Genomic DNA, 11,539 nt, shown 5'->3' with positions numbered 1-11,539 from the left:
ACACATCTCGACACGCAGACGATAAATATTCTAATATATCAGCTATGAGAATCTTAGCATACTGTTGACCCATGATTTTGGTGAAAAACGTATGCAGTAAAGAGTTTGTTTTTGTTCAAGGATATATAATTCTGAAAATTAAGAAAAAACATGTTGTATTTACATTGTATTATTCATGATCATAAAATATGCCAATTATATAATATTTGTATATGTAGGTATGTCACTGTGTAGGTGATAAACAAGATTATGCCATTAGTTTCTTATCGACGTCTAATTTAAATAGATGGCCTCAATTTTAACAACCATGTAAAAACTGTGGCTGAGATTTACGCGATTGATATCGGTGACACATTAGATTAAAGGCATTCTCTTTTGTCGGCCATCTATGACCAAGCAGAGGAATACAGTCTACTGCGTCTATGTTCATACACGAACTTTATAGACACGTTTTGGGTAACGATTATATTTACAAAATATTGCTTGAGAAATCCAGCAATATTCTGAAGTGATCCGCTTTTGGAGGGCTATTTAAACGTTTTAGCACAGTAAAAAAAGTACCCCTAAACTGATTAAATGAAACTATATTCATTTCCGTAGAGATATACACTACACGACACGTGTGGTCCAATAAATAAAGCTCGATGTATAATTCTTTTTTCGCCTGTAATTGCTTCTTTGTGCCTGTATAATAGGAGGGTTGATCGAGAATATTTACAAGTAAAACGTTTATTTTTCTTTTCAGTAAAAAAGGCCGCTAAAGAAGTCTGTGCATTTCAAAATTAACAAGTACTTTGGACCTAAGAAAAGCGCACTTGGCGTAGTCCTTCAAAAAAAAAATGGCCGTCTGCTTCGTTTGAAGAAAGCAAGCTTCCTACATTGAACTGGCACCCAATTTATAGCAGTCCACTGTGCAAGATGCATCTAATCAATGGGAGATCAACAAAGCCAGTAATGTAACTAGACCATCCACGGTATAGCACACTGAGTCATTAGTCATCAATAACTGGACGACTGTGATGAGCCTTTATTAAGGACCTATAACCGGATCAAAACGCTCTTTACAACTGTCAGAATAACATATCGTACCTAACTGACCGCGGCATCTGCGGCACTTCAGCCGAAGTGTTGATTATGATGGGAGATTAAAAGCAAGTTCTTCGTAGAAATAGGATTACACACATTGAAATTCCAGTAATTACGCTACATACAAGATCAGGGAATCCTTTTCTCTTAGAGCTTTATATGTAATGCAGAACTTCACATGAGAGAGATCTGCTCGCTTAAGCTCCAGTGCATGAACTAGAATGATGCACTATTTGCAGTGTTTCCTTAGGAGAACTAAAAAACAAGTTATGTATATTATTATATATAGATTATATATAGATAAATCATTATGTTACAAAATGGCAGCTAGACGACTCTGCAGTCCAAGAGTCATCGAAAGCCAAATAAAAAGCATCTAAAACATAACGGTGCTCAGTTCCTTTCCATACGGATATCTCCCCAAATCGATTTAGCTGTTCGGCTATGAAAAAATAAAGTCATTCTTATGCCGAGCAACACTTTACATTTTAAGAACGTTTTATGTTGGTTCACACTTATCGTATTGTGAAAACTTAGTTGTGCTTAGCCCATGTTGTTTCCTATTTAATACAGTTGACTGAAGGCTAACAAAATCCCTGTGGCGAGCCTAACCGTCGGGAGGAGCAAGTGTGGCACAAGCGAATCATTTAGGATTCTTCCCTGCAGGGGCTTTTGAAGCAGTTGCAGCCTTGGAGGATTTAGCGAAATACTAGTTAACAAAATAAATTTTGCCCGATTAAGAAAAGTGCCGATAATTTTATGTTATTATCATTTTCATTACATTATCAGTTAATTTAAAGTTTGTTCAAACGTACTCACAAACATTTCTCTTCACATGAGACAGTTCTATTCTTCTGAAATTCTGTTCTTGTCGCTTAGTGTTCAGCATAACTCATAAGAAGGTGCTGATAGTGAAATTTTATATAGAAGTACCATACTACTGTAAAATCATAGACAGAATTCTCATCACCTTCAAATTTATGTAAGAAGTATATTAAAATTTTGTGGATATCATTCATTACTATTGTATTGGAATACTGGCCAGTTCTTATTGCTTCTGAACTTGTTATCTTGAAGTTTTATCTAAGCAACAGTGTGGCTAAAGAAACAACTATTCCGATTTAGATTATATTTAAGTAATAACTTCGATACGTTCATCCTTTGTGTCTGTCTCTGAATCACGTTCAGGTCAACTTCAAGGAAGCGACACCAAAGACCCAGCAGCCTCCAGGATTGGCTGCGTGGGTCGAAAGCGGATTCTATCTTCTACGTTGCGCGTTAATCTCGTACTAATCCTGTTCAGACATTTTATTTTAACAAAAATTTCACAGAATCAATTCTGCTTTTAGCGTTTGTTGATATAGCTGCCCTGTGACAGAACAAAGAAAGCCCCTTTTTGACTACAAAATAGAAAAACCTTTTCCGCAGTTCATACTGAAACAATAACCAACTCGATTGGATTGAAATTGAAACTGTAGTAGCCGAACATGCGACGTCACATTGGGCTAGCAACGCGCGTCCAGTTAAACGATAATCCCGAATTTAAATATGTCAGTTTAAAATAGATACTCTAGTAGCGCCTCCTGTTTTGTCCTCGTAAGGATGCGATCATAACGTATTCGTCTACTAAACTTGATGGCACGTAAGACCACGTGGGCTTGGAACCGAGCGCAGACAAGGTTTGTGTTGGAAACCAGCCGTCTAATGGCATACGGTTACGCGAGTGGTACGGAAAACGCTTATTTAGCAACACCTTTTTTGATAGGGAAATAAATTGTGGAAATTTCAGTGACTATATATCCATATTTTTATTCCAAATATATTTGAATATAGACCTAAATTATTTGTTTCCACCAAAACTGAAAAAAGGTACGGGCATGGAGCTTGTTCCTTTGAAACTTCGTTGGCTCTTTTGTAGACATATATTACACTACGTAGGCTTTTTAATTTTTTACGAAGTGCTTAAGTAATATGTTTATGTACGATCAGACACCGCCAAGGCAAAGGTTTACTTCAGAAAGGACACAGCTCTAACGGTTGCGCTTATTTCGACGAAGCTCACTGCGTACTGATCCTCATTTCTTCTCTTGATTTCCGTTGATGATCGTTCCGAACTAACCTGGCTCCCCGCTAGAGAGCGCCACGAACGACACTACAGACCTCCTAAACATCGAACACATTTCGAATAAATATTTTATTCTGCTATTCAAATCTTTGACGTACTAAAAATCAGTTCCACCGATCTATTATTGAAAGCTTAAGCAACAAATTTTGGTGGCTATCTTTGTTGCGCCTTAATTTTGCGTAGTGTTGCACAGGCTTAAGTGATAATGTACTTTAAATGATCAATAATCTATATAATAATAATAATTTTTCACTTATAAAATGGCGGCGCTTCGGAGGTATAGAGTGATTATAAACTTGCAGGCCGACGTACGAACAAGCCTTTCGCTTCATAGCCATATAAGGGACGTTTTTTAGGGGCACTGCGTAAGAAAACTAAGAATTTAGAAATACTGATAATAGAATAGATAGTAACACGGCAGTTATACATTACATACGCATTGTGCTCATCTTAGAAGGCCGAACCTTGGTGACAACTCACTACACAATCAAGATATGAAAACTAACAGATAAATTAATGTTTGATACGTATACTTTAATGACGCTGAAACTATTGTGATGCAATGATGACCTTTAACATAAGGTTACGAAAGATAACAGGAAAGGCGTAATACATTGCGCGGCGAAAACAGTTCCTCGGCTAACGCGCTGACAATGAGATGACGCCATATTTCACGCTGCCGGTCGGTTCAACGCTGCTTTGCCATTCAAATGAGATGTCTCCTGCAATTTTTACACTTCTTAATATACATATTTATATATTTGGAATTGAGCCTGATCTTGATTTTTACGTATTTTACCATCCAAAACACAACCGTGTGTGCATCTGTACAATAAGATTAGCTCACAAGGTACAGCAAAAGGATCTTATAGAGAGACAGCAGTGAAGCATATTCTCTTCCGTAGATAGCTAAGAGCAGCAATGATGCCGTAGTGCGGTTTTCTTATTGTCTTCCGTACGGTACCCTGACAGTAAACTCAGAGAATCCGCCCTCGCTGTTTAAGGAATCGCAAATACTGTAGAAAAGGCTAAATTAATTGGATATGTTAAGGCCGCAGCCAGCTAGCTCTTAGCGCTAAATGTCTCTATTAGCATTAGGACGTGTAAGCTCATCATTGCCGTTTCTGTTAGTACGGTTGTTGAAACGCACACGGTTCTCTTAAACGCTGGGCCAGTTCGTCTCGAAGGTTCTGCAAATATGGGCAGCTTTTGAGGGTTGATGAGCTGAGAAATCATCGAGAATTAATTATTACAGCCTGCTGCTGCTGCTACTGCCCATCATCCGCACCTACAGCCGACCTCTAAGCTGTTCGCCTTTCTAACTTGTGCCAGCAGCAACAAGAGTGGTGGTAAAGTGACTGCTAACGTCTGATCGTTGCTCCTACTAGCTGCTAATAACGGCCTCAGCAGTTCCAGCGGCTCTTGTCCGTCGATAAGCCTGACTCTGTGCTTGACGTACTACCGAACGATGCGGCACGAAAAAAGCAGGCTTATCATGCAACAATTTTTGTACCATTTTAGATGCCGCTTTACGAGCACATCAACACATCAACGCGAACTGCATTGGTAATGGGACTGAAACAAATTCGAGACCTCCTCGGAACTTCGCTCAGCACTAGCACCTTGTCAGAGAGACAGGAAAAAGTAGATATACTAAATGAAACGCATTTTCGCACAATACGCTGAATGTGGAAAAGGTACGTTCTTGATTGTTATGATGGTGAATAGGATAAAGGACGTTTCTTGACGTATATATGTATATGTGCAAGGGTAGCAAACGAACGCATTTCGCCTTCGGCCTGGCCGTCAGCGGCACCAGGTGGTAGCAGGCAGACCAACTACCGGTTTGCTTGTAATGACTCTAACCACGCCCTCTCTAATGGGCGCAAAGAACAATATACGTACGCTCAGAGGCAACACACACCCGCCAAGACACGCTCGCACATACACCGACAGAGACCCGCAGACAGGCGCGATAGTTTACTAGTTCACCAAAAAACACAAAGAGAGCGATTGGTCCTGCTAAACCTCATTTGTGTTGGAAAGGATGAGTCCGTATGAGAGGCGTCCCCTATCTGCAACTGTATGTGCCAGTCTTGACACATGATAGATTGCCGTTGAGACGCATACGTTTAACGGATGTTCCTAAGTGACTTCACTCCGAAAACGTGAAAAAGCGACAATCGCTCCCAAATAGGCGTAGCTGTTTCGGGTGGCTTCAATCGTGCTAAATATTATAGCTACGTTGCTTCTCTACGATTACAATGCACGTTGACCATCTTTCAATACAACAATGTGCCTGTTCTTGTCTTCAGAAAGAGAACGATGAGTGGATTTGGCGAAAAGCTGTTTGCGGTGCTTTACATGCCCAACCCGTTCTATCTGCCTTTGCCAGTTCGCTTGGAAACGTATCAGACGCTCAGCCCAGACACCGTATAATTTACCTCGTTTAGTTATGGTCTGTAGATGGCTGATGCGACTCAATAAGCCTTATGAACTAGGCACACTTTGCTTATATGCTTGCATTTGGTGCTTCCCGTTCGGTTGTCAGCTCGATATGAGTACGTCCATCGTGTCGTATCAAAAGGCGGTGGTCGAGGTATCCAAAAAGCATTATAACAACCGAGATACATCCTAAGGAGAAATTGAAGAAGGCGTCTAACTAGTACGGGGCAGTGAGTCCATTGTCGATTAGGGAGGTTTAAAATTGAGAGTGGCACGATATCGTTCAAAGCTCCACCAGGTCATACGGGCGGTGCGTCAGTGTATTTCCGTGTGGGTGGCTTCGCTCAGTCAGCCTAATGTACCGCAGACCGAAGTGCTTCATCTAGTCTCGCTTGGGTGACCACTTCATCGGCGATATCATGTCCATGCCCCTCGACCTAAGTACTTAATGCAAACGTTATGCCTAAGCGAAGTCTAAAGCCACTTGAAAGCAAGCGATTTTGTGCCAATAGGAACCTTACTACTGACTAGAGCCGTTTGACACGATGCACTGCTAGTAGTTTCCAAATCACAGCCGCAATAAATCTGAAGTAAATCACGGAAGTAATAAAATCTGTGAGCTTCCACTTTAAATGGTCGCTACTCTAACTATCCATGCTTTTAGTATCCTAACGATGTTTAGCTTCACACACCAAACGAAATTCATTAAGTGTTATGGTGGTGCCGCGTAAACCGCTTCAATCCTATATATATATATATATATATAGCAGTTGAATGTAGATCGGGTTTTACGATATAATATTTCATATCATATAAGATCGTTGCGCAGATACCTCAACTACATTTCTTGTGCTTCATTCGTGTTCTAGAAGTGTCATTCCTCCCGGTCATGTTTCTTTAATATAACTACTATTAACTTCAACTACAACTTCGATTCGGGACCTAACTTCTTCCAAATATTACTCCTTGAATTTTGATATTGGCAGGTCTCAACTCGGTTCAATATCAATTCACTCGATTCACGAATTTAAATTTTACATTAAAAGTCGTCAACAAATCCAAAAGTGCAAAAGCTAAAAACGCCCTAAAGGCTCAAAAGCAGCACAAAAGGCCCACAAAGATAATCTTTGGAGCTTATTTGAATGACCAAAGCGGCAGTTGATATTGTCCTTTCTAAGAGAGCCGTTCATTTCTGTACAGAAGGTTTAGGTACATCAAAAAAGGCTTTTCGCGCCATTTTGAAAGACTTCCAATTGCTTTTTTAAAATGCATTCTATGGAGGATCCCCCAATTCACCTCATGGAAGTCTTCCTTGAATTCTCCGGAACACACGTAAAACTGGCAAAAGCGTCATTTGTTTCCAGCAAAAAAAAATTTATTACTTTTTTATTTTTTATTTACTCTTCCAGATAAAAACTATTGGATACGAGCTGACCTGCACTCAAAGTTCGAAAGCGACACACTGTTTTTCGCCATGATGAAATGGTTCTTCTGTTTGAGAAAACCACGGCTCGCTCCTGATACCAGCAGTAGCGGACGAGTGCAAGCCAGTTCCGACAAATAGTCAACGGATGTTTGTCCGAATTTGACTGTCCCATCCTACATACATCGATACAATCTATAATATTGGCGCGTGGATACATGGAATCATGTTGTAAAACCTAGTTTATCCGAAACCTTTGTTAAAGGAACAAGTTGACAATATATTTTTTTCCAGCTTTTCGGACTTCTGAGTACAATGATTCACCAAAAAGGCAGAAATATGCAAGGTTGAAAACATATAAGATTACTATCATCAGCTTGAAGTCTGAGACCTTAAAGATTGCTGAACTGAAATATTATTATTGAAAACTTAGGCCACGATTTCACACATGGGAGCTCGTTAAATGCTGTATAACTATTTCAATGAAAGATGGTGATTTCGTCCCAATTATCAACGAACTACGCTTGACTGAGAGAAGGCTTACCCCTTTGGTTTGCATATGTTCCGACGTTGTAAATTGGCTGTCAGTCGGCCTTCAGGTGTTGCAGCTTAAAAATACTGTACACCTAAATATCTACGTCCGCGATAGAGAATCGCAGTGCGGCATTCTGCGCAAGGTAAAGGCCAGTGCAGATTGCTCCCTCTCCAAATGTCATCGTCATTGTCAGTGGAAGGACGGGGCCTGCCATAGATACCATCAAGAGTTTGTTGTCTGGTAGGTGAACGCCGTTCACTTTCATTCTGTCCTCCATCGATAGCATCTTGAAGGATGCCGTATTTGTGCAGTTTGCCACTTCGTATCAGCGTCGTCAGTACGAAGATAAGGAAAGACAATATACCAGCAAAAGAGCATCACAGGGCTACACTACGAACCGAGGCTTTTTTTAGTACTACATATATGAGTGCTTTTGATTAACGTGCTATTAAGAGAAGTTCCGATGCACGAAGGCTAATTTTATTGCTGAACAAACAGGAATTCGTCTAAACCGTTTTATCCCCAATATCCTCAGTCCCACAATGTGGGGTAACTTATGACTCTTTATGAATCGTTAAAGGCGATAACCGTGACGTGTGTTTAATCCTCTTGACGTATTGTCGATCGTGTGTCTACGGCGCACAGTCAGGAGCTATATCAGCAAGGATTAGATTGCTGTCCTGTAAGTCGTTCTTGAACACAAAATGGACGAATCATTCAAAGCAATTCGAGGACTAAATGTCAGATAAAGGAAGTACCAATAATAGTAACACTAGCTTATGTGTGCTAAAGAATATAAGTAATGTATGATGACAAACTTTGAGCTAAAAACAACAAACCAACATTCGGTCGGCTGATCGGCATCTACTTTCTGACGTCAATTTAATAAAAGAAATGTAAAATTATTCTATAATTAATTTGAAGTCATAAAATAAGGTAATTTAGCTTCATATAGAAAAGTGTTTAAAAAATCTGCTTAAAAAATAAGTTTACTATTGCGCTAATAGAAGAATTGTTCTGAGTATCATAAGTTTGGGACAAAGACACAATGTCTTAATAACACTTTGACCTCAGTTGCCTCCTACGTAAACGAAGGTTTCTGAGATAACCTCCAGCAGATTGTACACCGAATAATCATAACAAGTCAATATAGATATATAAAACAAAATTGCATTAGCTAAACATATAAGATAAATCGACTTCATTTTTAGGAATTATCCTGACAACTTTGTGGTAGCTATACGTTCCATATTTCATTACGATTTGAATTAATTGTTACCTCATAAAGCTGATATTCCGTTAAATTATAACATTTATATGAGTTATGAAGGAGACTATGGCTCAGTTGTTAAAGTTTGTCTGGCGCTGCGATCGAGCGATTTAACTTAAAAGAACTTAATACTAATAGAGCTATACGAATACTCTGCACCATTGAAATCGTCGAACTCAATAAAACTTCCGAAGCCAGTTAAAGATGCGTACATTTACGAAAAATGAGCCCGATTTCATTTATGCAAATAGATTTTAACTATTAAGGAGTAAGTAGGTATCAGATAAATAGCCTTGTGTACTTATACAAATTGAGCATTCACTTTAGTGGGGCCAAGCCTTTAGAAATATATTTGCTTGCCATTGAGAACAGCGATGTATTTCTATGTAATAAATATTGTGAAACGTCCTTATGATAATTGTCATTAGCAATATAGCTTTCCGCTAAGTTCAAGGCACCAGATTATACCATAGCTTATGGAATCCAACGAACTCACATATCAATGGAAAATCTTGTCTAACGGTTGGTTCCAAATTCGGTCAAAGCTCAAGTGTTAGGCTCCTGCCAACTATAACCCATAAAGAATGAAGTTCGTTCGTGATTGGCCATCTGCTAACCCATTGTCAGACAAGGTTGCGAGGCATTATTCAAGCTCATCATATCCAACTCAGAAATACCATGCACCTTATCGATATCTACTTATGGCTTTTTTGCCTTATTATATAACGGCTAATGTTTATGTGAAAAAAAAACCACTGCGGTGTAAAGTCCAAGATTGGTCTCATTCAAAGAGTAGCCAAGGTGGGTTTTGCTGGACTAAGCTGGATTTTTTCAACCGACCAATGACACAGCATGGAAACCATAGAATGAGCTATTAGCCCATTTTTTGTTTTCTTTTTATTTATCATTCCCTGCTATTTATATATCCTGGTACTGTTTGTTTAACTGAAACTTAAACCAGCAATAGCCGTGAGCCTGTATATTCTAGCTATCCGAACTACGCCACGCTTAAGAGAGAATTTGAATATTCAAATATATTATATAAATTTAATTAAGTACGTTGTATGCATTTATTGAAACGATAACCAATGTAGGTAGTAGCTATCTAATTTTAGAAGAGACAACGTTTCTCAAAAATCTCAAAATTTTTTATTATCACGTTATCCAAAACGTATTTTAAGTAGCTCATTTCAAAAAAAAAAAAAGAGCCAGTGTTTTTCGAGATCCTCCCGACAAATACATATCGATACGGTCGCATAAACATATGTGAAATATAATTTCCTTGCAAGAAATCCTTATATGGTTAAAAGTATTTACTTTTGTTGGTTAGTAATATGCCACAAAAAGCGTTTTATATAATTTTGAAATTTGTTTTGCGTTCTTACTAGTGAAAACCTTGGGAATTAGGCCAATCGTAACTTATACTCTATCTTGTGTACCTAACCTAACCTATCTTGTTTCAATTGATTAATGTTTAATGTTTGATTAATGATAATAAATTGATTAATATTATTCGACCTTATAACAGCTCGAGCGAGTCGAGAGTGTTTGTCTTTGACGAGCATCTATTCAGATGGTCGTTGGTACTTGAGCTTCTTAAAAGGGCAATATACATCGAGAAATAACCTTCCTCCTACAAGGGGTGAATCATCGGGTTGAAAAACATGTCTGTACTATACATGTATATATATATATACACATGTATAGTATATATATATATATATATATATATATATATATATATATATACGATACCTAAAAAAGTTTTCGGTACAATACTCTTGAGTTTAATCTATTTCCTTTGTGACTATACAAAATATACAAATTCGCAGGTTCGTAATGTAGGAAATACTGTAGATAAGTATAGGAGGCAGCAACAACAACTTCAACCAATAGATAAGTGAGTTTTGTTATAGACTGAAGTATTGCTTCTAGCAAATAAAAGTTCTCATTAAGTGAAACTTACAAAAGAGCATTTTTCATTTAATTATATTGTAGTAAGCCGTTTCTTATTACCAATGTAATAGCAGGTTGGTGTGAAGAACATAGTTATGTTGCCTTGGATAAAAATTACCTAATAGCCGGTATCGAAGCTCGCATATGCAGTTACTCACATAGTTTTGTTATTGAAATGTTTTTCTCTTGAATATCGCTTTGTTCTAATAAAGTCATGTCATTCATATCTTCCTAGAAATGGTGTTTTGGTCTAAGGTTATGGCTCACTGATCTCTTGAGCCGAGTTGGATCATCGGCATTTCTGGGCACATCTTAGATGAATTGAAAAAGACAATGGTCATTGCGTTCAAGCGCTAGAAGCGCTGAATGGCGACGTCAGCCATCTACCCCTCTGTATCTCCTAGAGTTTAAAGCGCTGCGCAATGACGCTGAGATTGATTGAGATATGTTTTTGCATGGTACTTTCCTGAAAGACACATATACTTCAACTAAAAAACCTTGCTTGGGTCCGAGGTAACTTAGCCAAACCTTGATTTACCTGCCAAACACAGAACCAGGTTAACTTCGAGTGCTTATAAATCTCACAATAATTGTTGTTCTTGAAAGCAGTGTTTTAGTTTTCTATGAGGTCTCTAATGAGTTCTTTAACGGCAATTTTGCGTTGCCGCTCACTAAAGAGATCTTGAAGCTTGCCCACAT

At 38.5% G+C, this 11,539-nt stretch overlaps 1 protein-coding gene and 1 long non-coding RNA gene across 7 annotated transcripts in view; one reads left to right on the top strand and one right to left on the bottom strand.

Annotated features, from left to right (window-relative positions):
- The window catches only part of LOC111263627 (sodium/potassium/calcium exchanger Nckx30C), a 107,106-nt gene extending 104,223 nt beyond the window's left edge, over nucleotides 1–2,883 (top strand). For 2 of the 5 annotated variants that reach the window (XM_022838902.2, XM_022838895.2), the window contains one exon: nucleotides 2,275–2,883. In XM_022838902.2, coding sequence (XP_022694637.1) covers nucleotides 2,275–2,435 — 161 coding nt within the window. In that variant the 3' untranslated portion in view covers nucleotides 2,436–2,883. Of the gene's footprint in view, nucleotides 1–745; nucleotides 1,842–2,274 lie in introns of those variants that run through there. The other 3 variants (XM_022838900.2, XM_022838898.2, XR_002682335.2) reach the window with 2 other exon arrangements.
- Nucleotides 2,884–2,973: 90 nt separating this feature from the next.
- Nucleotides 2,974–10,990, bottom strand: LOC111263632 (uncharacterized). 2 transcript variants are annotated; one of them, XR_002682343.2, is made up of 3 exons: nucleotides 7,624–10,990; nucleotides 3,782–3,933; nucleotides 2,974–3,249 (listed from the first exon to the last, which is right to left on the bottom strand). It is a non-coding gene; the product is annotated as an uncharacterized LOC111263632 (long non-coding RNA). The 2 variants fall into 2 exon arrangements; XR_002682344.2 differs by having other exon boundaries at nucleotides 3,825–3,933.
- Nucleotides 10,991–11,539: the final 549 nt, after the last annotated feature.

Source organism: Varroa jacobsoni, unplaced genomic scaffold (genome assembly GCF_002532875.2).
Source record: "Varroa jacobsoni isolate VJ856 unplaced genomic scaffold, vjacob_1.0 scaffold_778, whole genome shotgun sequence".
In the NCBI taxonomy this organism is placed as follows: domain Eukaryota; kingdom Metazoa; phylum Arthropoda; class Arachnida; order Mesostigmata; family Varroidae; genus Varroa; species Varroa jacobsoni.
This window is presented reverse-complemented; position numbering and strand designations above follow the sequence as displayed.